This window comes from Lissotriton vulgaris, chromosome 12 (genome assembly GCF_964263255.1).
Source record: "Lissotriton vulgaris chromosome 12, aLisVul1.2, whole genome shotgun sequence".
In the NCBI taxonomy this organism is placed as follows: Eukaryota; Metazoa; Chordata; class Amphibia; order Caudata; family Salamandridae; genus Lissotriton; species Lissotriton vulgaris.
The window spans coordinates 599715309-599741171 of record NC_141700.1 but is presented as its reverse complement, the minus strand read 5'-3'; the positions used below and the strand labels follow the sequence as shown (position 1 = coordinate 599741171).

At 47.4% G+C, this 25863-nt stretch overlaps 1 protein-coding gene across 2 annotated transcripts in view; it reads left to right on the top strand.

The window, feature by feature from the left end:
- Positions 1-25863, top strand: part of DPY19L3 (dpy-19 like C-mannosyltransferase 3) — a 472263-nt gene that overhangs the window by 46033 nt on the left and 400367 nt on the right. For both annotated transcript variants that reach the window (XM_086945460.1, XM_086945459.1), the window contains exon 2: positions 16100-16243. In XM_086945460.1, coding sequence (XP_086801586.1) covers positions 16141-16243 — 103 coding nt within the window. In that variant the 5' untranslated portion in view covers positions 16100-16140. The remainder of the gene's footprint in view (positions 1-16099; positions 16244-25863) is intronic.

The following is a 25863-nucleotide window of genomic DNA, read 5'->3' as shown; positions in this document are numbered from 1 at the left end:
ATTACAGCAGCAGACATCGTGAATCACAACGTGCCATATTAACCCCATCGGGAGGTGGAGAACCCTTAAACAGTGCATCATCGCTCAAGGCAAGCAGACAGTCACTCCGCTTACGCGCACTCACCATTCGCCAGATACTCATAGCAAACCACAGGCCCTTCAACTTCCGAACTGCAACAAACCCCTCAACTTTAACCCCACCGCCCTCCCCCCTGTCCCCTCCCCACCCACAGCTGACCACCCCCAACCCGGCCAGACAGAGCCCCCCACAATTCCCCATCAACTCAGGGACCCCAAAGTTCTACAAAACCCCAGAAAGGCCCCCCGAGGGGGCCAAAAGCGCAAGGGCAGAGGAACCTAGCCGGCCAACGGCTCAGTAGGAATACCAAGGCTTGTGACCTCTTGCGTGCTCCCACCCCGCCCCCCGCCCAATGGCAGTTGACCCTGCCAGCTCTAGTCCTCTCAGTCAAATAATGTCAGATCCTCATGTGGAGGAGCCTACCCCCAGCCGGTTGAGTATCTCTCCGCCATATCACAACACATACAGACCACCCCGGTAGTAACCAGATAGATCTCACCCCAGTTGCCTGCCATAGTGGGCCCACTCCAACCGTGTCCTGGCCGTCGAGCAGCTCAGCTCCATCAGTCCCGCAACACAACCCACATGTCCGGCTACTCCTGTTCCTCCAATGGGGACGAGGCATCCATGTCATCCCGCTGACTCCTCTGATTGTTGCGGTTGTCCTTCTCCCATTCCTTTAAGGATTTCTTGAGTTCCGCGGGATCGGTGAAAAAGTGAGAGTGGCCTTGCCTGTTGATGCGAAGCCTCGCAGGATACAGCATGGCGTAGTCAAGCCCCAGGTCTTTCAGCTGCTTCTTGTAGGGGGCAAAACGCTTCCTTTCCTCCTGCACCCTCGCCGTGAAGTCCGGGAAGAGGGAGATGTTCATGCCCTCGAACTGTAACTTTCCCTTCTCTCTGGCCAGTCGCAGTGCCAAGTCTCTATCACGATAATTTAATAGCTTCGCTATGATCGGCCGTGGCGGGAGACCTGGTTGTGGTTTCGGCCCCAAAGTGCGATGGGCCCTTTCTATAATGAACATAGGGGAGAAGACATCTTCCCCTAAAAGCGTCTGAAGGAGTTTCTCTACAAACAGCTCCATTTTACCGATGCTAGTGGATTCCGCCACTCCCGTGATGCGTAGGTTGGATCTCCGCGAGCGCGCCTCCAAATCTTCTGTCTTATCCTGTATGACCTGGAGTAGTCGCCCAAACTGCCTGCGGTCCTTGTCCCACTCCGTTTGCGCCTCTTCCGCCTCTGTAAGCCGTCGTTCCGCCATGTCCAGCCTCTCCGCGTGTTTGTCCACTCTCTCGGACATGCGGTCCCTCCGATACGTCAGTGCATCAAGTTTGGTACTGATCTCTGACATGCTGCCTTGTAGGCCTTTCTCCATGGTCCCCAGCATGTCACGTATCTCCGAACATAGAGAGTTCTCGGATGTTGTAGGGCGTGGAGGGGTGGCTGGGGTCGCCCCCTCGGCCCCCTTCGCCTTCCTCTGGTCAAACGACAGCTTGGGCTGTGTCCTGTCGCCTTTCCCCATGGTGGTCCTAATGGACATACAGCTGTCAGGGCCAGAGATGCGCAGTCCACCACTCGTGGTGTGTGGTCAGGTTCAGTAGGGAGTACAGCAACGCGGGATCCCCCTGTCCAGTGTGGCATGCAACCGGACTGTAACCCAAGATGGCGGCTGCTTGCTCCGGGATGCAGATATGGCCCTCCGCAGGAAACCACCTCTAGCAGCGCCCCCAGTAGTCTCTGAGTCCGGTGGTCAGCTAGCTTGCCGCAGCGCTGGGGGGAGCAGGTCACTCACCGCTCCTCCGGTGTTCCTTCTCTATGCGGTGCGTGGCGCCGGGATTCGGCGGGTGGTGCGTCTCGCCATTGGGGAAGCAAATATCCACAAAGCCTCCCTCCAGTGCGTGTGCACTCCGTGCCTTCTCCCGCTACCTCAGGGAGGTATCGTCACCAGGCTGGAGCCGACCCGCTCCACTGTCCCACAGCACTAGCCACTATCGAGTCGCCCGACCGGGCGTCCTTGCAGGTGGTCGGGACCCCCTCGGTCGCACACGCCGCACGCACTGTGACGCAGCCCGGGCAGCCGTCCAGGGCAGGTCGGGGATCGCGGCCTGGGTGTTTCCGCTCCGTCCGCCTCGGTATTGAAGGTCACCGCGTCGGTTCTCCGTACGGCAAAGGGGCCGCCGACTGACCGGAGCCCCGTCCAAAGATCTGCCACTGATGTCGGTGCCGGCAGGGCAGTATCAGGATGGTTTTGCAGGATTTTAGCGGGTTGCCGGTGAGGAGCTCCGCACTCGCGCGTCTTACATGGACGCCGGCTTGCTCCGCCCCCCCAAAGGCCCTCCTTGTTACTTGATCTAGAACTTGGTGGAAATCCTCTTGCTTGCATGAGGAGCTGTACTGCGCCTGTCAGGAAGAATTTAAACATTTCTGAGGGAAGAGCACAAGACCCAGTTGACTACAAAGCATGTCAAGAGGATTCTCAAGGAAATGCCACTGCACAGAAGCTGAAAGGTTGCTACTATCTGCTACCCAGAAAAAACACTAACTTCCCTATCATTGAGGAACTGCTTCATCATTATCAGAAGTCTAGATTTAGGAGTCATCTTTGTACCGGCCATTTTGTGCTCCTACCTTCTGTTTCTTCGCACCAAAGATATCTGGAGACAGTGATCCATTAATCCCTTGGTGTGAGACCCTGTCCTCCAGAACAGTTTGATCCCTCATTCTAGCATTTTTAGTTCTGGAGTTATTACCACTTAAAGTTGCAGTCTCCTATAATGCTTATCAAAACAGTAGTTTTTGATTACCTGTGATTACCAGTGACTTCCTGGACTCCCGTGGGATTTCTGCTATATAAAATCTCTACCAGGTTCGGTAGAAACTAAGAACCACCCGAACATTAAGGGACTGGCTTTGAGGAGGGGGGGACTGGCTGATTATTGTTCTGTCATTCCCAAACTTTAACTTAAGTGGCCAAGTTGACAGTGATTCCTGAGAGCAAGAATCCGGTTGATTGGATGGAGGTTGGGACTTTTTTTGTAAACTTATAGTTTTTTACCCTTTTTAGGTTTCGCCCTGGCCGTAGCACCTGCGAAGCAGGTGCTCCGCCCAGGGCGAAATCTTATGATCCTACACTATGGGGCTTAGTTCCGCCTCTGTCTTCCATTGGCTAGCTCCATAAATGGAGGCTAGCCATTGGAAGAGATTGGCTGTCAATCACGCTTTCCCCGTGAAAACGCGATTCGGGGGCGTTTCCGTGTCTTTTTTTAAGTCACGCCCTCTCCTCTTCCCATTGGCTGGGATTTTAACTTCCAGCCAATGGGAAGAGGAGAGCACGCAAACACGCCCCGAATCTCAAAATGACCTGGTTTCAGCTGTCTGCCCCTCCCTTGTTATTACTTGATTTTTGCTTGCGAGAAAGAGTCACTCAAAGTCCTTGAATGCCACTCATAATTTATAATTAAATTATAAAAATTGCAGACATAAGCAACCTGAAACCTTGGCCGCTTATACACCTCTACATACCAGTGAGTTGAATGTTCCCCGTCTAGTGCTCTGTTTATAAATCGACTCGCAGCCCTTGGGAGAATTCCTAAAAAAAAATAAAAACTAACCCTATTAAACCATCTGTACACTGTAAAGTTGATAACAGTTGCTAAAGCGTGAGGAAAGCCGGGCGAAGCACGAGGCGAGCGGGCTGCCGGGCATGGGGCCGGGCCCGGGCGGAGGAGGAGGGCCACGGCCTGGAGGAGGACCCGCCGCGCAGGGCGGGAGCGGTGGAAAAGGAAGCGGCCTCCGCAGCGCTGGCTCACTCGGCCTGTTCCCTCGGTCGCCGCCGCAGCGGTGGCTCACTCGGCCTGTTCCTTCAGTCGCCGCGTTCTCCACAGCCGGGTAGAGGTAGAGCCGGTGGTAGCCGTCGCCGCCATGCCGCCCGTGGACCTGAGGAGACGCGTGCGGGGCATGATCGAGGCCCAGTGGGTCGTGGTGTTCAGCAAGACCAGCTGCCCCTACTGCCACAAGGTGCGCGGGGAACGGGGCGCCAGCGATCCGGGAAAGGGAGGAGGCCACCAGGGGAGGAAAGTGACAGGTGTCGGGGGAGGGAGCTCCACTCCTCAGCGGAGTCTGAGGTAACTCTGGTCACAGGCCGGTGTGGGGGGCGCCGGACGGGGCATGAACTAACTGCCGGGGTACCAGGGGGGGAGCGGGCAGGGAGGGCCGGGAAGTGCTCCTCAGGCCAGGGACAGGAGGCGCACCTCAGGCCGGGAGGCACCAGGCGCTCCTCAGGCAGGGCCCACACCTCAGACCAGAGGCCTGAGGCGGGGGTCTCCCCAGGCCGGGGGCATGCGGCGCTCCTGCTCATGACTGAAAGGCTTGTTGGCGGGTGACATTCCTGTCAGAGCTCAGGCCGACTTCCCGCCATTTGCGGCCTCCCCCCCGCCTCTTAATGTGCTCAACTAGTAAGTCTGAAATCCTCGCCCGCAGTCACCATGGGGCCCCCAGCCGTCCCATTGTGTAGTGCTTGTGTAATCCTCTGCACTTTCCTGCTTCAGCATGCCCTTTCGCAGTTAAGTGTTACTCAATCCTTTCTTCCGTGGCTTGCACCATCCTCATCCTTCCAGAGACCACCCTCCCTCTGTATACCCGACCCACATCTATTTACAGCATCAGGAGGGCCAGCCCTCCGCTCCTCCACCGTATTTGAATTCCTGCACTACAAGCATGTTTACTTCATCCTCACCGCCTAAGCAGAATTCATGCACTGCCCTTCTGCGACAGGTCTCTTTATGCACCTTGCAAATTATTTCGTCATCGTAGATGCAGCTAGAGTGAAAGCAAATACACGCAGAACAAACTAGAGTTCTGCCCTCGGACCTCTTAAGTCTGTTATGTAAGTGTTTTACGCTGCCTCATTATTAATGTGGGCAAGTTTTCAAAGCTCTTAAGTCAGGCGGAACTGCACATTGCAGGAAATGTCAGTATGTTATGTTGGGGAAAGATGCAAACAAATAAAAATAAACACAAGAATTCCAAAACACACTTCAGACCAATGATTTAAAGTAGTAGAGCAACACTTTCTCTCCAACGTGGTTTCTCTAATCCAATACAGGGTTCTTTAGGAGGGTCTTGTAACTAGTTATATGTGATTACTACCTGGTGATCTACAGCTCACGGGAGGTGCTCTGCACACATCAGAACTCTGAAAGTGAACATATTTAGCTCTTAAATTCCAACTCCAACATTATGCAGGTATGCTGAAAACCAACATACAGGGTGAGCTTGCCTCCAAGATAAGCAGGAGTGCTGGTTGTGATAGATTTGCAAATGATGCAGCTGGTCTTGAAGATGGTGTATGCTGGCAATGTGAACCAAAGCACTTCCATCAGATTGAGGTGATGTGATCATATTTCTTCAGGCCGTGGATAAGATGTGCTGAAGCATGTAGGATGCCCCTACAGGGTGCCAGTGTAGAGTCTGTGAGGCCATGGAGTATGTCACTTCTTAAATACAGATAATAGACTTCAACGGCATGAACATTAGTTCTAAAGTTGCTTTCTGGAGGATACAGTTTGATATTCTTTAGAAGGGAGAGCTGGTACCAGGCTATCCTTGTTTTTTTTGGTAACATGTTCCTCGAGTGAGAGGTTGGTTTTCAGAATGAATCAAAGTGATTTGGGAATCAGTGAGAGTTTGGGTTTGAAGCAGTCGCGTGTCATATCATTCAGACAGGTTTGCACTGTATCTTGACTATTGTTCTAGGCTAATAGCAGGCGTTCTGTCTTGGTTGGGTTGAGCTTCAGTTAGGCACGCCTGGGTGATGTGCAAGCAGCGTTTGACGCATTGGCTCTCCAAAGCAGAGGAGACTTAAGTATAGTTGTTTCATCAGCAGATTGGTTTTAACTGTGAGAAGAGCATCAAGAGGCTTCATGTGGAGGTTCAAGGTGGCAGGAGACAATAAGCAGCTCTGTAGGACTCTACATCTGATGGGGGTTTATTGGGACCCGGAGCTGCCTTTATGAAGAAACTGGTGTCAGTTGGAGGAGAACCAGTAAAAGACATTGATGATGAATCTCATTTGTGACTCGAGGGAGGAATGCTAGACTGTTGAAGGCAACTTACAGAAAGAAGAGGATGGGGGGGTCGTCTTCATCTGTGGTCAAAAGTGCATCATTTACAATGTGTAACGGAGCGGTCCATGTGCTTCCGCATGATCTGAAGCCAGACTGGCAGTCCATGCCGGAGATTATTAGCGTTGCTGTGATCTTGGAGTTTACCATAGACTGCTTTTTAGGTTTCGCCTGGCGTCCGCTGCGCAGGCGAAATCTAATGTTAGAACAGTTCTGGCTTTGGTCCCGCTTTCTCTTCCATTGGCTAGCTCCATAAATGGAGGCTAGCCATTGGAAGAGCGATCTGTCCGTCATTGCCGGAGCAGATTCGTGGGCGTTCCCGCGATTTTTACTCATCCCGCCCCCTTGCGATCGTCATGCGGCGGTGGGCGGGTTTTCTTTTTGTTTTTTCAGTCATTTTTTTGTCTTTTTCGAAGTGTCTTCTGTTGGAGTGGGCTGCGAGATTTAAGTTGCCAGGAAGTACTGTGTATTTGCGATCTGGTAAGCAGCATTTTGTTTCTAATATCTATTCCCTTTGTACGCCTATCTCGCCTCATGTTGTCTCCCTGTCTGTGTCTCCGTGGTGTTGTCTTTGTTGCCCCCGGAAGAAGTCCAGGTGAGTGCTCCCCTCCCCTCCCGCTGTCCGTGTGCCCGTTCCCGCCCCCCTCCCGCTGTCCGTGTGCCCGCTATTGGCATTGTAAATGACAATGCCATTTATTTATCTGTTTTCAAAACCAACACATAAATACAAATTTTGTCGTTTACAATGCCAATAGCTCAAACTTTTCAAAAGGCGAAACCATTGCATTGTAAATGCTTGTTTTTTTTGTCAAAGATATGTTTATTAGAAGTTTTAGGAGTAGACATTCCGCAGTCACTCATTGCATCGTCACATGGTCCCACGCAGGGGAACAACAAGTCTCAACAAACATTTGGTGCATGAATTAAGTGCCGTAAACAAAGGAAGTTAGCTCCTCATCAAATTTGGGTAGCTAAACGAGAGTTGCAGCTGCTAGACAACTGGAGCGATTCCGCCCTTCACAACAGAGCAAAGATATAAAAAAAGTCATGCAACATTGTGAAGCAGTCAGGCAAGACAGCATGGAACTCAGCACATTTCTGTGACAGTGCCTTCTCCAGAATATGCATTTAGAATGCTGCAGGGAAAGGGAGAATAATAAATAAATAAATAAATAGGAAAAAAGAAAATCTCAGCTCAACGGACCCTGTCCCAATGTGGGACATGCGTCAATATGACAACAAAAAGAACAAACCCCACCACCACCCCCACCCCCACCCGTGGTGGCAGCAACAATTATATAATCAAAAAAGCGGATGATGCTAGCACAATAATCATAATTGAAAGAGATGGAGGGCTCTGATAGTAGAGGGACTACCTGCGGAAGGAAGGCCCTGAAAAAGGAAAGCAACCAGAGGACCACATCTGAATCTGAATTTGAATTTCTTATATTCGTCTCTGAAGATGTCGGCCATACGCTCAAGGCTCAGTAATCTCCAAAAGCGAGAATGCCAAAGGGAAATAGCCGGAGCCTCCCTCTTCTTCCAGGCGGCCGCCAGAGTGACTTTGGCCGCGCCAATACAGAGCCACATGATCATCTTATCAGCTCGGGTTTGGTGTTCCTAGGAAGGGTCACGCAGCCCTAGGAGAACTCCCGCTATAGTGGTGGGGATGGGATAGCCCAGCATTTCTTTCATGTGGGCTAACATTTCTTCCCAATAAGGCAGAATAGTTGGGCAATCCCACCATATGTGTTGAAAGTCTCCCAGGAGCCCACATCCCCTCCAGCGTATATCCGAAGGAGTGGGGAAAATCTGCCGGAACTTGGAAGGATGAATGTACCAATCCATCCCAGTCTTGAGATGTGCTTCTCTGAGGTCCATGGAGTGATTGAAACAGGCAAGATCAGACCAGAGGTGTGTCCATTCCTCATCAGAAATCGGGCGCTGAATCATGCCCTACCACATAGTCTTATATCTGGGCCGTGGAGAGAGAGCATTCTCAAGCAAGACGTTATAGATAAATGAAATCGCCACTTTCATAGTGGACGTTTTGGAGAGGAAGGCTTCAAATTTTGTGAAGGGTCGAGTAGCGGCCTCCCGAACCAGGGGATTGAGGGCCCAGTGCATCACTTGCATGTGGTGATGCCGTTCCGTGTTCTCTAAGTCAAACTCCCTTCTGCATTCATCGAAGGTGAGGGGCTCACAATCGTGGAATAAATATATTAAAACTAGACAGCCCCTTTTCTTCCATGCCTCAAAAGGTCCTTTGCGTAGTGCCGTGGGGAAAGCTGGATTGTGGTGGATTGGGGTAAAGGGGGATGGAAAGGAAGTCCACCTGTCGTTGCCCGAAACCGTGTCCCAAACTTTAAGAGTGGTGCGTGTAGGCGTACTGAGGTATGAATTTGGGGGTTTGTCTTTACGAGGACGCCACACCAAGTCCCATATAGTCTGGCCTGTCACGCTACGGTCCATATGTAGCCAGTGTTTCTCGGATTCTTTCTGGGACCATTCAACCAGAACTCGAAACTGTGCTGCCTTATAATAGAGGTGGGTGTCTGGTAGGCTAACTCCCCCCTCAGTACGGGAGCGACGGAGCAGAGAGTAAGAGAAGCTTGCCCGTCCACCCTGCCAGACAAAGCGCTGGATCATGGCCTTCATTCTTCGAAATAAAATTGTGGTCTAGTTCAATGGGCAAGGCCTGAAATCGATAAAGAAGCTTGGGCAGAAGAGTCATCTTCATTGCATGAATGCGACCCAGCCATGAAAGGACGAGCGGCTTCCATTTTGTAAGTTCTGTTTTAATGCATGCGAGGAGGGGAGGGAAGTTAGCTGCATAGAGCCCCCGAATATTCGGCGTCAGATGGACCCCTAAGTACTGAATGGTCGAGGAAGCCCAAGCCAGTGGGGTGAGGGTTCGGAGACTAAGGACTGCCTCAGATGCAAGGGTAAGATTGAGTATAAAAGACTTACCAGAGTTAATGTTCAAGCCCGAGACGAACTCGTAGCGTTCGAGTTCGGACTGCAGACATGGTAGGGAAGTTTCAGGCTCTGACAGGGACAAAAGCACATCATCCGCTAAGAGGGATATTTTATGGGAATCCCCAGTAAACGGTATTCCCTTAATATCTGGGTTATTCCGGATCGCCATGGCCAGAGGTTCAATGCTGAGGGCAAAAAGTAAGAGAGGGAGGGGGCACCCCTGTCGGGTTCCTCTCGAGTGAGGAAAGGTATGGGAGCGTACCCCGTTGACCACCACCCTAGAGTTGGGGAGACGATAGTTAGCTCGTATCATGTTGAGAAATTTGGGAGCAAAGCCAAATGCCGTGAGTGTGCGGAAGAGGATGGACCAGTCGACCCTATCGAAAGCCTTCTCGGCATCTAGACCTATCAGAATCGCCGGGATATGGCACCTATTAGCCTTCTCTATGAGATGAATAATTCTTTGGGTGTTGTCGTGTGTTTGGCGGCCTTTAATGAAGCCTTGCTGGTCTGGGTGGATAAGAATGGGCATGAAGTCATTTAGTCTTTTGGTAATGATTGAAGAGTATAGTTTAGCGTCCAGGTTTAACAGGGCAATTGGCCTATAGGAGGCGCAGCATTGAGGATCCTTCCCCGGTTTGGGAATGACTGAGATCACGGCTTCCGACATAGTACCGGAAGTCCTACCATCTTCCGCCATCTTGTTAAACAGGGTTACTAGATGAGGAGAAAGATCGGGGGAGAATATCTTATAAAAAAGAGCGGTGTAACCGTCGGGCCCAGGAGCTTTATTAGGTTTCAGGACCTTGATAGCTAGGGTGACGTCTTCAATGGTGATGGGGTAGTGAGGAGGTCATTCCACGCCTCGGAGACCTGGTGCAAAGGCAATGACTGGAGGTAGTCCAGCTGCGCTACCCCATCTAGGGATTCCCCGGTGTAGAGGTCCCGGTAGAAAGACCCAAAGATGGCAGCCTTATCTTCATCTTTATGTGTTACCTTCCCTGCCAAGTCCAGAATGCCTCCGATAGCAGCTATACCTAATTGGGTATAGCTGACCCCCCGGGCACCGATGTGTGCTGAATCAGCTCTAAGTTTGCCTGTTACTCGGGTACCAAGATTTTAGTGATGTTCGTCTCTAAATAAAACGGTTACTCCATTGTTTATGAATATTTCATTTATTCTTCATGAAATTGTTTTCTTTTCAAAACATTATTTTCCGTTATTTCACATGAAAATCCAATGCATTTCGGCAGTGTATTTCTGCCTTCATCAGGGAAATAGTAAATCTACAAATTAAAGAAACACATTTTCAATCTTATGTACATTTGAGTATATTGCATCTTTTTTCAACTTAACTATTCAATATTTACACTTATTCCATTTTAACTTCATCAGCGGGCTTTCTATTTCAAATTCATGGGAACCTCGCATTTTCATTAGGACTATAAGAGTTTTAAGAGTTGGATATAGCTAAATCTCACTCCGTTCCTTAAGACAGTTAAGTGCACTGAGCTCGATTTCTGACTTTGGTTTTCTACCGTCTGTAAAGCGGTTTACACAAATGAAAATAAAAGCCTCGCGTTACGCGCTGGCCGTGGTGATTTAAGCAGAACCGGGTGTCTGAACGTAGTGCATTTTGAATGCGTGTTGACAACTATTATACGTTAATTATTGCTAAGTCGGGTATGATAGTGGGTGTTATTCGTATTTTACGCGCTTAAACAGTCAATGTTTGTTAGTTATTAGCTTACCACAGCGTTTCTGTTCCTCGCGCCATTCCTCTACGGACTGATTCTGCTCTCTTCCGGAGTTACGCCCCTTGCGCCTGCGCACTATTTGGCTCCCGCTGACTCGTTTTTTTTGGATGTGCGTTTTCACGCTAACTTTATTGTTTTCTATTATAGGGGATCTGTGCCAGTACACGTTACCACTATGTGTTATAGCTGCTTTTACGCTTGCACTGTGTTAGTAAGAACTGTTGGGGTTATGCTCAATGGTTATTACTGTAACAATTATGTTTTGCTGTTAATAATTGACTCGAGAGATTATAGATAACAAAGAAATTCTGTTCTTTCATTAAGTCCTCCGGGCTTCAAACTGCCCAGGTTATAAATCCAGTAATTCTCCTGTTTCAACAATTTCGTTTTGTTCATGGAACCTTCCATTCTGGGCAGTGTTTCAAGTACACATACTCGTAGTTGGCTGACATTATGTTGCATCTGAGTGAAATGTTCCGCCACACTAGTTTTCTTGGATTTAAGTCTGATTGTACTTTTGTGTTCATTTATACGAACTTTCAGTTTGCGTTCAGTGTGTCCCACATAAACGTCTCCACAAGGACATTTAATCATGTAGATTAGATTGCTTGAGTCGCATGTTGCATTCACTTTTAATGATATGGGGTGACCCTTTTGTGGGTGTGTTATGCTTGATCCTGATATGGGGTGACCCTTTTGTGGGTGTGTTATGCTTGATCCTTTGATATTGTTGCACGTGTTACAATTATAACACGGGATCGTGCCCCGGAATGATGTTACAATGTACTTTTCATCCTGTGGTTTTAAGAAATCTGCTAAATTTTTGGCACGAGTGTGTGCAAAGATTGGTTCCTCTGAAAAAATTCCTTTGAAGTCTGGTTCCATTGTAAGCATTGGCCAATGCTTTTTAATGATTCGTTTAAATTGAGTGCTGACTGTGGAGAATTTGCTCACGCATGTGATGCGGTTGCTGGGTACTGGTGTTTTCCGAATTAGTAACTCTTGTCTGGATTTCTGTTGGGCTCGTATTAGTGCAGTTTGGGTGATATCTGGAGGATATCCCCTTTCAATAAATCTTTGTTTCATTTCGTTCATTTGCTCTCTGCATTTTGAAGCCTCTGAGACCACTCTCTTTACCCGTAGCATTTGGGAATATGGGAGATGTTTCTTGAGTGCTGGGGGATGGTGGCTATTGAATTGCAACAGGTTATTTCTGTCTGTTTGCTTACGGTATAAGTTTGTAGAAAATTCATCCACTTCTTTGGTTATTTCAACGTCAAGATATTGAATTCTGGATTCTTGAATATTCCATGTAAATCCAATTTGATCTATTTTCAAATCCATGATTTGTAATTGATGTTCCAATTGGTTATGGGAACCTTTCCATATCAAAAAAATGTCATCTATGAATCTTACATACATGACGATGTTATTGTTCCAAATTGTGTCTTGAAATACGTGTGCTTCCTCGAATGCTGCCATGAACAAATTTGCATACGCCGGAGCGGCGCAATTTCCCATGGATGTCCCGCTTTGTTGCATAAACCATTTCTTGTTTTGTTCAAAATAACTGTGTTGTAAAGTGAACTGCATTAGTTCTAAAAGAAATACTTGTTGTTCTTGTGGGTAATCACTTTCTAGAAGGGCGCTTTCGATAGCTTCCAAGCCTTGCTGATGCGGTATCGAGGTATAAAGGGCTTTTACATCGATTGTAGCCATGATCATGTTTTCATCTGGTTGAATGGTGGACAATTTTAAGAGAAAGTCTGTGGTGTCTTTTAAGTAGGATCTGGTTTTCAGGACTAATGGTTGCAAGTATCTATCCAAATATTTCCCAACTGGTTCATGAATACTTTGTTTGGTGGACACAATTGGTCTGCATGGTGGTTTCCATAGGTCTTTGTGAACTTTAGGAACTAGGTACATCGTTGGAGTTCTTTGATGTTCTTGTGTGAGATATTTAAGTGTCTTTTCCGTGATCGTTCCTTGGTCATGTGCTTTCTGAACTATACTCTGCAAAACTTTTTTAATTTCTGTTGTGGGGTTAGTTTCAATCTCCATGTATAAGTTCGTATCTCTTAGATGTTCAGTCATGGTCTCCTGATAATACGTTTTGTTGAGGATAACTGTGGCACCTCCTTTGTCTGCCTTTTGACATATGATCTTTTGATTCCCAGCTATGGATTTGAGAATTCCAAATTCTTTCTTGGTGATGTTCATTTTGTGTGGTTTTTGTTTGGTGCTCAGTTGTTTTAGGTCCTTGCTGCACAGTTGTTCATACAAGTCTATTGTTTGTGGCTTATGGGGGGCATGTATGTGCTTCTGGTTTTTAATCCCCTTAATTCATCTGTTTCCATTGTGGGCTGTTTTTCCACGATATTTTCAAAGAAATGTCTGAGGCGTAATTTTCTTGTGAGTTTGAATAGGCTTACTTCCAACTCTAAAGTATTAGTGTGGGCTGTCGGGACAAAAGATAATCCTTTTTGTAATGTCGCTATTTGAGTTTTGCTGAAGGTGTAATCTGATATGTTCAACACTAAGCTTTGCTGGTCTGTTGTTGTTTCTTCTTCTCTTTCTTGGTTAGTGTGGACCGTGTTTGCGGTTGGTTGGATCCTGTTTCTTTTTCTGCGTCCCCTCCGGAGTCTTCTGTTTCTATCCGGCCTTCCTCTAAAAAAGGTACCGCTGTCGATGTGGTCGCTTGTTCTGTTGGCTGTGCAATTTTTTGAGATTTGCTTTTTGTTTGGGTTGTGCTTTCACTATCTGTGGAAGATGTATCAGTGTGAGAAGTGTATCCTTTGGATTGTCTTTTTCTTGCATATACCTCGGCCCATGTATAAACTTCTTGTAATTTGTAATCCAAAGTGTCCCTCTTATACTTGCGTAGCTTGCGCTCATTGATTTCTTGAGTGTGTTTTATGAGTTGGGTGTTTATATCTTTATACCCCCGGTGTAGAGGTCCCGGTAGAAAGACCCAAAGATGGCAGCCTTATCTTCATCTTTATGTGTTACCTTCCCTGCCAAGTCCAGAATGCCACCAATATACTCCCTCTCTCGTTTGTCCCGCAATTGTCGGGCTAGGTGCCTACCAACTTTGTTGCCTTGAGCATAGGAGAGGTGTCGTAATTTAAGAAGGGTGAATTCTGCCCTGTTTAAATAGATGGCCCGAAGTTTACCTCTGAGGGCTGTGAGTTAACGCTGAGTTTGTCTCGTGGGATTGGTTTATGGGTGCGCTCAAGAGCGGGCAGCTCGGTCTCAAGTGATTCACCCTCGCAGGCACGCTGTTTGTTCAGGGCGGCATTGAGGGCAATGTATTCATCCCGGAGGACAGCCTTTAGAGTGTCCCAGGTAGTGAATTCTGAGGTGTCTTCTGGGGGGTTAACCTTAAAGAAGTCTGTGATAGTGATTCTTAATTTGGTACAGGATTCCTTATCACGAGCGAGGGAGGGTGGAAAGTACCATTTGGGCGTAGCCGGGGCAATCCCCCACTGTTGAAGACAAACCGAATACAAGCTGTGGTTGTAAACTGATAGGGGAAAGATCTTCGCTTCCTGTAAGTCGCCCTGTAGCGACTCACTTATGAAGATGTAGTCCAACCGGGAGTATGTACGGTGAACATGGGAAAATAACGTATAATCACCCGTCTGTGGATAAAGTGTGCGCCAGGTGTCTAAAAGGCCTAGGGTCTCGTATGTGTTGTTGTGTCTCCCCAGAGAAGGAGCCCACATCTGCTCTCTGTGAATGTGTGCTGTCAAGATCTTCCTGCCAGATTAGATTAAAGTCACCCAGTCTGTTAGTTTCCCCAAAAGTGTGTGCAAGAAAGTAATCTGGCCTGCCGTTGGGAACATATAAAGCTACAAAGGCGCAAATTGTCCCCCTTAAACGACCCTTGACCATGATGCAGCGGCCATCTTTATCCTTTTTTATTTTTAAGAGCATCCATGACTACTAGTGTCTATTACTTCAGACTACAGCCATGAGTATCTCTATTCATGCCTGTATCCCATCCATCAAAACCTTTCATTAGCTGAAGGAGCCATGTGTTTGCAAATATTGAATCGTCCGTCGCATCTTCGTTAGGTTAACATGATAATATGGTTCATTGTTGAACAAAATTAGAGTGCCTCGCGTGAGGCGGCTGTAAAAACCTTTTGGGTAGGGGCTTAGCCTCAGAAGGTGCTAGGATATTCTGTTTTTGAAGTGTACACCAGTGGTAAACGGCCTGATGCCCACAGGGTGGTAGGGCCCTATAATTTAGGACTGATGCAGGAACCGAGGAAAAGATCACACATTAATGATGAATCATTTTGGAACTACCTTTGTGACTGGTGTTTGAGTGAAATGTTAGTTTCCATTTTCTACTCCTATTCAATATAACGTGACTTCTATAAACAAAATAGAATAAATAAGGTTATGTATTAAATGGAAGTTCCTTTGAAAGTTCAGAATTTAACTTGGTTATTAAACAGGCTATAGACCAGGAACCAATCAAGTGGCATTAGATGACTTAATATGACTTTCAATCTATCTTGTTTTCTTTCTCTCATTTGTAATTTTATGTATGACGTAGCAAACTTTTTTGAAGCACTTTTGGTACCCTTCTGGCTGTAATATGTATAGTATTAAAAAATAACGACTTGACCTGTGTGACTGAAACCTTTGGAAATTAAGTAAGTGTTGGAAAATTGAGGGTCAAGGAGGTATGGAGCAGAAGGAAAAAGATTTAGCATAAGTGGGAGAGGCAGCAGAATCTTAAGGAAAATGGAATGATCTCTGTCTGATGCTAATCATAAGAAATTATTGATCTAGTGCATGATCGTCAATGTAATGTCTTGTATGTGGCAACATGCAGGTTAGCCAAGAAGGGACCCAGATTTTGAGAATAGTAGCATGGTTAAGGGCAGGTCCCATAGCAAATGTGGTTGCATCAAAAGGGACCATGGAAAACTAAAGCACTAGGAATCGGTGTCGGTGTGAAATAGAGGGCACCTTACTCCATTTCATTCTTAATTTTTTAAAGTATCATTTATATAGCACAACAGCTGCCTCTTAAGAGGCGTCCTTGTGCTTAGCAAAAATACGAGGCAACTGAATGTTATATATATTATTATATATATAGCGTATAACCTCTTGGATTTCTGAATATTTGCTGTGCCTCTCTTTACAGGTGCCCCCTTACAGAGCAGTGCCAAGACCACATTTTCCATCATGACTTCTGTAAGACAGAGAAAAGCGGGCAGGCTTTCGGAGTCTGAAAATGATCAACCAGCACAGGAGAAATCACCGATCCTTGATGCAGGGGTATCTTCTGGTAAGTTCTTGAAGTAACCACCATTAAGTGGCATCTTATCACAAACCACTCTTTGCCTACTAAGCCTTCACCTATAGTTGAGCTGCACATGTTTCAGTCTGTGAAGCTTTAGAAAATAATATTTATAGCTTTATAAAAGTAAAAAAATAAAATTTGAAACAGCTGGGTACATAAGTCTTATTTTGTATATGCAAGCTCCGGTCTTGTTAGTAATCTTCTAACTTCTTCTTCATTGAAAAGGTAAATTATGTATATAGTTCAAAATACTCTATAAGGGGTAATATACCTCTGCAAATTTGAAACTAAAACTGAAATAAGTGGGATGAATTATTCATTCCGCACACTCTTTCCTCTCTCACCATAGGGGCAAAGTTCTACTATAATGATGTTCTTTGTAGTTTTCGGCTTTCCATTAAGTGTGCAGCATGATTAATTGCCACTGGGCATGCATTTTGCACTGCCCAGTTGTGTAGATCTTCACAAAGATGTATTTTGTTGCATCTTTTTTGAAAATCATAGACCGAATGATTTATCGAGAATATCAAGATTTTTAACATTTCATCTTAGACTGTTGTGGTGCTCTTTTCTCACTCATATAACCTCTCTGGTTTGGGATCTTCATAACCATGGATTATCAATATGTGGAGTTCCCTTGGTACACTTCCTGTATTGATATATGTGGAGAAGTGTGGCTCACGGTGTAGAGCAGGCAGACCCGGAAGCTGAGGTCAGACCCGGGACCAGGGTTCAATTCCCGACGCGGCAGGGTCTTGAGCTCAAATGTCCACGGACTCGATAATTCTCGCTTCGGTTCCTGCTCTAATCATGGGTTCTCACTCTGCAACTCTGGGCATTAAGCTTGCTTAATCTCCACAACGGCCCCCCTGCGGCGGGATGCCTGGCTTTCACCTTGGGGATGCCCTGTAGGGGCTATCTCACAGGGAAAAGCCAGGACCGGTTCCCAAGGCAAGCGCCGGGAAACCTCCGGGTAGCTGTGCGCTCAATAAATGCAATAATAATAATAATACCCCTGTAATGAAGTGCTCTCTCACGATTTTTATTGCCCCCATCATTGTTATAGTATCACTGTCATTGAATAATGCTGTTGCACTGTTTGTCTTTTCTTTAACGAGCTATCTGCCTATTCAGTATACTTCTCTTAGGTTCCTTACTGCTTGATTTACACTTCCAACAAAACTTTGGCCAATATACTGCATGCATGTCCCCGTGTGAATTCTATTGTGTGTGAAATCAAATCTGCTTTCAGAGCAGAAGACTTCTGCGTCGACCAGCTTGACCAATGTCTGTGCCAGCACAGTCAAACCTATTCTCCACAACCTGCAGGAGGTGGTCAACGAAAGGTGGAAACACCTGGTCATTTCCCCATATGGACCAGATCCTTCTAGGGTCTATTAAAGCGCCATCCTCCACAGACAAACCTGGCTTCATATCTCCAGCTTCAAGCTGCAAGTTCAACAGAAGCTGTCAAACATCCCCTTTGATTGGCAGAATCTCTTAGGTCCACAAGTAGACCAATTGTTAGAAAAGATCAAAAAAGTTAAAGGAGACCACTAAAGCGATGGGTGCACTTCAAACACCTCCTCCCTGTGGCTCCTTTCTCCACACACCCTTTTGTCTGGGCGCAAAGACCACCTCCCCTGAAGCCTCCACATCTTACCTGTTTACTCGGGGACAGCAATCCTCTTCCAGGGGTCAGTTTAGAGGGTCCTACAGGGGAAACAATTCTAGAGTGAGATGTAAAGGTGGCTCCCCTAAAAGAGCTGTAACCACCACCAAACACCCATGGGGTGCACCTCCAAGACTTCTTTCCCTCATGGTAGACTGCCACCTCAGATCAATGAGTGTTGGATATTATCCAAAATGGTTATCGTCTGGATCCCACTTCCAGGTCTCCCACCATTCCACCTCGCAAACACACTCTCCCCAAGATGCAAAACTCTTTTCAAAGAAGAGTTTCAAGCACTCCTTATCAAAGCGGCTATTGGGTCTGTCATCTACCATCAGGAGGGCACAGGAGTATATTCTCTGTACTTCTTAGTACCCAAAATAGGTGGGTCCCTCAGATCCATTCTGGATATCAGGTCCCTAAACGAATACATACAGTCTGAGCACCTCCCATATTTTTACTCTCCAGGATGTTTTTCTGCTTCCCCAGCAAGGCGACTTCATGGCCGACCTGAAGGATGCCTAATTCCACATACCACAACATCTGGTCTATCGCCAATATCTCAGGTTTGTGGTCAGCGGAAAAAATTACCAATTCAAAGTGCTCCCCTTCAGGGTTAATACTGCACGTTAGGTGTTCACCAAGTGCCTTGTGGCCGTGGCCACACACCTGCTTAGACAAGGTGTCCACGTCTTCCCGTATCTGGATGACTGGCTGATCGAGAGTGCCACTGACCAGCAATGCCACGAACAAACACAAATCACAATAGACTTTTTTCTCCTGTCAGAGGTGCCATCAGCGCCACAAAATCACACCTCCACCCCCTCCTGGTCCAACCCTAACTGGGGCCATTCTCAACTCCGAGGTAGGCATGGCCTATCCAAGTCCTCCCCAAATCCAGTCCTTTCAGGCTCTGCTCCCTCTTTTCCAACGATGTCAACCAGTCACGGTTTAAAGAGTCATGCGCCTCCTAGGCATGATGGCCTCTGGCATTGTCACAGTACTTCATGCCAGGTTACACATGTCTGTTATAGAAATGCCTTGTGCAACAGTGGTCTCAGGTGGAGGGTCATTGGCAAGATCTAGTGTAATCAACCACCACACGTGTCACTCTCTGCAGTGGTGGAACACCAACAACCCTGTTGGAAAGGACAGCCTTTCCTTGGCCCAGTTCTGCAGGGGATCATTGCAACAGACTCCTCCCTTACTGGATAAGGGAGCGCACTTACAGGACTTTACTGTTCAAGTTCGATTGGAGCCCACACACCATGGACTCTATATCAACTACCTGGAACTCCTAGCCATCTACCTAGCGTTGAAGACTTTTCTACCTCCGCTGATGGTCAAGGTTGTTCTTTTCTGGATGGACAATATGACTGCCACGCATTACCTTCAGAAACTGGTGAGCACACTCTCCACAACTCTCACAGTTATCCCAGAGCATTTGGTGGTGGGCTCTTCATCACAAAATTCTTTTGCTAGCAGAGTATCCTTTGGGGATGGGCAACAACTTTTCCGATCTTCTCAGCAGCGTGTGCAACAAGTCTACAAGTGGGAACTCCACCTGCAATTGCTCCTCCGAGACTTCCAGAGGTGGGTCTTCCCTGAAATAGACTTGTTTGCAACCGCAGAAAACACCAAATGCTCAAACTTCTCCAGGTTCCCAAAGTGCGCGGATCAAAATAAATGGCACAGTTACATCCCCATTGAGCGTAGGCACGAGTACACAGCAGGGATGCCCAATGTCTCCACTACTGTTTATCCTAACACTGGAGCCCTTAACAAGCAAAATTCGTAAGAAACACAAAGAATTGACTCTGAGATTTAGGTTTAGGTGGATTTAACATCTCTATATATGCGGACGTCATGGTACTGTATGTCTGGGACCCTGTCACTCACCTAGCTGCGCTGATTAGAGTACATCTGCTTAGAGTACTATGCGGGACTGTGCATCAATTGGACAAAGTTGGTTATTATATCGCTAACTCCAGCGACACAACAGTTTCCAATTGAGTTACCTCTAGACTTGAGTGAAAACCCTGTCAAATACCTGAGAGTTTGGTTTCATAGAGATCCAGACAATGTCACCCGGGAGAACTATAGGCTGGCAGTAGCACAGCTTGAAGAACAAGTCGCCATATGGATCAAGTTCTCCTCCTGTCACTCGCAGATAGGATAACCCTCCTAAAGATGGTCGTCCTCCCCAGGTTTCCTTATTTGTAAATATCCTGATTGTGCTGCCCACACACCTGCTGAACACCATACGATCACACATGATATCATTAGTTTGGGCTGACAGGCAACCTTGGGTTCAGTGGCAGGCGCTCACTCTTGCATATGCCTAAGGGGTTATCCCCTTTACTACCTATGTCCCCAAGCACACTTCGCACACTGTTAGTATCACCCTCATGACTACATACATACCCCAAGTAGCGATTGAGGCCGTTGATGCACACCCTTTCCCGGTGTCGGCTCTCCTACTTCAAAGTAGGTCCGGCATCTCCTGTGAGAACAACACAGTCAAGTGCACGACCCTGACTTGGTTAAAGTTGGGCACAAGGGCTCAAAAAACACCACTATATGCACCAGGGCTCCCACTTGCATGCCATCCGGACCTATTGGTTTCATTCGACGCAGGCGCGTTAGCACTATTAAGGGACACCGGCTGCACAACTATGGGAGATGCATTTCCTGAGGGGTCCTTTATCACATAGATGACTTCACAGCCGAACAACCCCAAACCCCCCTCCTGGTATTCACATATTCCTGCCTACGGGGTGCTCTGAAACAACTTTTTGCTTCATTCCCTACATAGCCAGAAACCCTGGGCTCCCTCCAGGCATTACTCACCACCACCACTCAAAAACGACTCATTACCACACTCTACAGTGCTGCACCCCTGGGCAGGGGAAGGGATGGAGAGATGGCCCTAGATAAGTGGAACAGGGTTCTAGGCAGTCCCTTACTTGGGAGGAGTGGAGCTACTGTTGCACACTTACTGGCTAGCTGACCCCAAACTGTAATCTCCACATAGTACCCTGCAAGTACCTTCAGCAAACATACTACACCCTGGCCAAACTATTCTATATGGTCTGCAGTGAGATGCAGTAGATGTAGCGGCGCTGGGGAGGCGGATTTCCTTCACCTGGCGTGGTCCTGTCCCAAAATCAACCAGTATTGGGTGGAGGTCTCAGGGGACCTCACTAACATGATATTTGAAACCGTCCCCCACAAACCACAACTGTGCCCACTGGGATATACTAAACCGCTTCAGGCATCACGCAGAAAATTTGTCGCAATTTTTTGTTTGCAAAAATGAGCGACTATCCATGGTTTGGGGACAAGGTTCTGTTCCAAAGCTAACACAGTGGCTCAGAGATATGTCATACTGAAAAGAATGTTTAGAGCTCTATGCTGTGGAGCTACCTGTGGCGTCACGCCCCAAAGACATTTGGGGGGGAAATGGCGGCAGTCAAAACTCCTAGCCTCCGTTCGCAATGTGGTAAAGTAGGGGAGAGGCGTTGGTTTAACGGCTAAGGCGGTCGACCTCAAATCTGGGGAACCGGGTTCGAGTCCCAGCAGAGATGCGCAATATCCTGTGACTCTGGACAAATCACTTAATCCTGTGCCTAACAAAAACAAGCATTTACAATGCAATAGGTCTCGCAGCATTTAAGTTTGAGTTACTGGCATTGTAAATGACAATGCTTTGCATTAATTTTTTTTTTAATTTGCAATTGGTATATAAACATTGTTTGTGAATGGTTAGCTGTAATGGTTAGCTGTTGCTTATGAGCAATTCATCCTTCCGAGGCCGATAAAATGAGTCTCATTGAGTTGGGTAACCATAAACATCTGTTATCAGCGCCAAGATACCAAGGGTGAACGTGTGCTTAACAAATACGCATGTTATGTTAGGTTTTACGTTATGTTATTTGTGTTGGTGTGTTTGCAGGGTGCTTTAGCTAGAGGCACAGATGGTAAATAAGACCGCGAGACAGGGCGCGCCCGAGGTAGTGAGACACACAGAGGAGCCCACGGGTGGAGAGGCAGAGACAGAGCGAGGAGCAGAGACAAGAGGAGAGAGGGGGGGCCCCTGAAGCACGATGTTTGATTGATTGGGAGGTGAAGAAAAAGAGGTGACTGTAAGAGATAAGGCGATGGACACACGGACTGAGCTCCAGACAGACTGACAAAGGCTCCAACAGCTGCTCTAAAATCAGGTCTCACAGAGCCCAGAGATGCTACTGGCTGCGTGCCGCACACCCTGTGTACCTTGCTGCACAGTGTACGTACCTCACCCGGTATTCCCTTTGTACCTCAGAGTGCTGCCCCTGTACACGACCCTGCTGCTCACAGCGCTGCTCCTGCTCGCCTCTCGGCCCTATCCTCCAAGTGTTACCCACCTTACCGCTCAGTGCTGCATCGTGTGCATCACAGCACAGGCTCCCTGTGCGCAGCCCACAGGACTATTGCATATACCTGACATCTGCTGTACCTCACAACGTGCTACTGCTGCTCTTCTCGGCTCTATCTTCTGCGTAATTCGTCTTTACACAACTCGGCCTCCAGTGCTTAATTTGTAAAATATGAAGTCCAGGTGCTCTAATGTTTGTTGGAGGCCTCACCTACTTTCCCCCGGCTCCACCCACTTCCTCCACTGGCTCCCACAATTAATCATACGTATGTAAATCTGCAAATAGGAAATGTTACATAAGCCCGGACCAGAGGACTACAAGTTGTTGGAGTGACATGTCATCCACATGGGTTGGCAGGCAGTATAGTTTAGGACTGCTTGGTCTGGCGAAGCACAATTTCTGAATTGAAAATGGAACACCATAATTGAGGGGTTTCTTTAATAATAGAATTGATTTCTACCAAAATTAACCCTTTTTGCAACATTAATCCATGCTCTAACCTATACTTTGCACTGTGCATGCAGGTCTTTGTCAACAGTTAATTATTCACTGTTCTAAATTAGGAATTTAAACATATAAACAGTAACAAAAGGGTGTCTCTTAGAAAAGCACTGACCTATTTATTTGCACTTTTGATCTGCATGGTACACATTTTAACGGCAGGCATTTTAACCCTCTGCGCGACTTACTCATGAGTCAAAACCCCTACTAGACACAACTCCCATCGCTCCCCATAAAGAACATTAATCATGGAGTTATCTTGACATCTGTATTGTTGATTGGAAATTGCTGGAGGCAAGGATCTGAAACATTGCGCTCCCTGAAGCCAGCACCCAGTTTGGTGAAACCGGTCGTACTACTAGAGCCGACCATGAAACCAGTTAAATACCGGGATCACAGTGTTACCTCACTGTGGCACATAGAGGGTACAACACTGCCAGTAAACCCAAATTCTGCATGGGGTATGTGCCACTGCCAGCAAACAAATACAGCTGAGCTAAGGGGTGTGTGCATTGTGCCATGCTCTCACTACGGAGGTGCCATGCGCTCACTACCGGTGGGTGAAGGATGCACAACGTACCTCACAACAGCAACCACGCCACTGCACAAACAACCTGAGCCACGAGCGCAAGGCTTGATGAGGTCGGAAATAAACTTTTAACAGGAGCACTGGGGAGAACAGGTGTTAAATACCAAAACAAAAGTATATGCGAAAGAGATAGCGGTTGGAGCCACCGGAGGTGAGCTGCCTCCAGCCCCATGGTCCACGCCGGTGATTTTACAAGTTACAACCGGACTGGCGCCCGGCGGACCCAGGATCACACTACCCAAAAAAATACAGCGTTGGTTTTGGTCGGACGGTGACCGTATAGTTAGCGTTGGCATCATCCCTAGTTAGCTGGCTTCGCTTAACTAGTTAGTTTACAATGAATTACTGCTGCAGCTTAACTTATAACTTTTAAGTGCTTAACTTCTATTCTTACCGTTTTTTGTGGTGGGCTGGTCGTCAGGGACACAGACACTGCTAGCTGCGGAATTAGAGGCAGAATTGAGAGAGTGTCCAGTTAACTCACTCATCCTTTTGATGGGTGATTTCAACTGTACCTTCGAGCCACTATCGGCCGATGACATTCTGGACCTAAACGAAGAGGACTCAAGGAGAGGCATACCCTCTCTTAACTTGCCTCCGGTGAAAAGATGGTCACAGAGGGTTGTGCAATTGAACGCACTAACGCTGGAATTTGGGTTAAGGGCGACGAATGGAAGAACCACATCTGATACAAATGGGGCCCACACCTACAATAGGGTGGGACACACCTCTAGAATTGATTATATATTTCTTAATTTTAGCCTTTGGGCCCATCTAGTTGACATCATGGTTGTTGCATCTACCGACAGCGACCACAACCCCCTCTCCCTATCCCTGACCCCCTTGTGGAGGTCTAATGGACCCACTGTAGCTGCACCATCAACAATCACCTTAAGGGAAACCGGGGAAGTGGTACCAGCAAACTGCCTTAGACGCTTAAAATGGGATACAGTGGTTATTGACCCCGAAAAGGTTAGCAGCATTGGGGGGATTATGGCCAATGCTATGCTGAAGTTAGAACATGGGAAACTGTGTCCAGAGGATATCTCTTCCCTATTTTGTGAGACCTTAAGGTCCATAGGGGACATGTTCACTGTAATGAGCAACTAGAGAAGGGCGCATGGGCAAGCTCGCGCAAAAAAGAAATTGGGCTGGTATTCTCCTGCATGCTGGATAGCCAAGAGAGCAGTCATTATGGCAGTCAATTGCGGGGACGGGGCCGAGGTCTCATCCAAGCGCAAACTCTATAAGGCTGCCCTAATTTCTGCTAAAAAGGACTGGGAGGACATCTTTTGGAATGAGTTAAAAGTAGCCAGTGGGGATAGGAATTCCAGAGGTTTCTGGAATCTCATTAGGGAGGAACACAGACCCATTGATACCCTCTTTACTTGTAACATTCCTGAGGCAGCCTGGTACAATCATTTCTCTAATTTGTACAATGTAGCAGCGGAGGAGGAGGGGGATTTTGCCCTCTCGCCAATCCACTTTGGCCCTTTACTTGGTGTGGGCACTATCTTCACCCCAAAAGAAGTTGAGAATGTAGTGAATAGTCTTGTGCCACGAAAAGCTGCTGGACCCGACGGCTTGCCGGGGGACCTGCTCCGCATGAATCCCAAGGAGTGGGGAACTATGATTGCCTCCCTGCTCAATGCATCCGCTGAGGGCGCCGCCCTACCGGATTCCTGGATGGGCGCCGAGGTTGTTCCGATCTATAAAAAAGGTAGCCGGGACGACCCAGCCAACTATTAGTCTAATTGACTCTTCCCAAAAAGTGGCTGGTAAAGTTGTACTGGGTCGGGTCTTAGACTGGGTTGAAGATAACAATATTTTATCTGACTTTCAAGCCGGGTTTAGGGCAGGAACTGGAACAATCGAGCAGTCATTGCGACTACTCATGATATACTGGAAAGTTGTACTGTTGGGGAAAGGCAGCTTGTACCTAGCATTCATTGATCTCCGAACTGCTTTTGATCTTGTGCCCCGGAATCAATTGTGGAGGATTTTATTAGAATTGGGAATGCCCGAATATCTGTTGTCCCTGATTATGAGGCTCCATAAATCCAACTATGCGCAAGTGCGCTGGGGGACCCAAGGGTAAAAGACAGGTTGCATCGAGGTTAACAGAGGAGTCCGCCAGGGGTGTGTACTAGCCCCCACCCTTTTCTCACTCTATGTAAACGGGGTAGTCGATCACCTCTTGTCATCTGCGGCTGACGCTCCCCGTTTGGCAGGGCGGCTAGTACCTACACTCTTATTTGCGGACGACACCCTGTTACTCTCGAAATCTCCTGTGCGTCTCCAGCGCCTGTTAACTAGCTTTGAGCAATTCTGTGCATCCAGGGGTCTCAAGATCAACACAGATAAAACTAAATACCTCATCTTGAACCCCCCCAAAAACTTGGTCCACCTCCCTTGCTGGGCACTG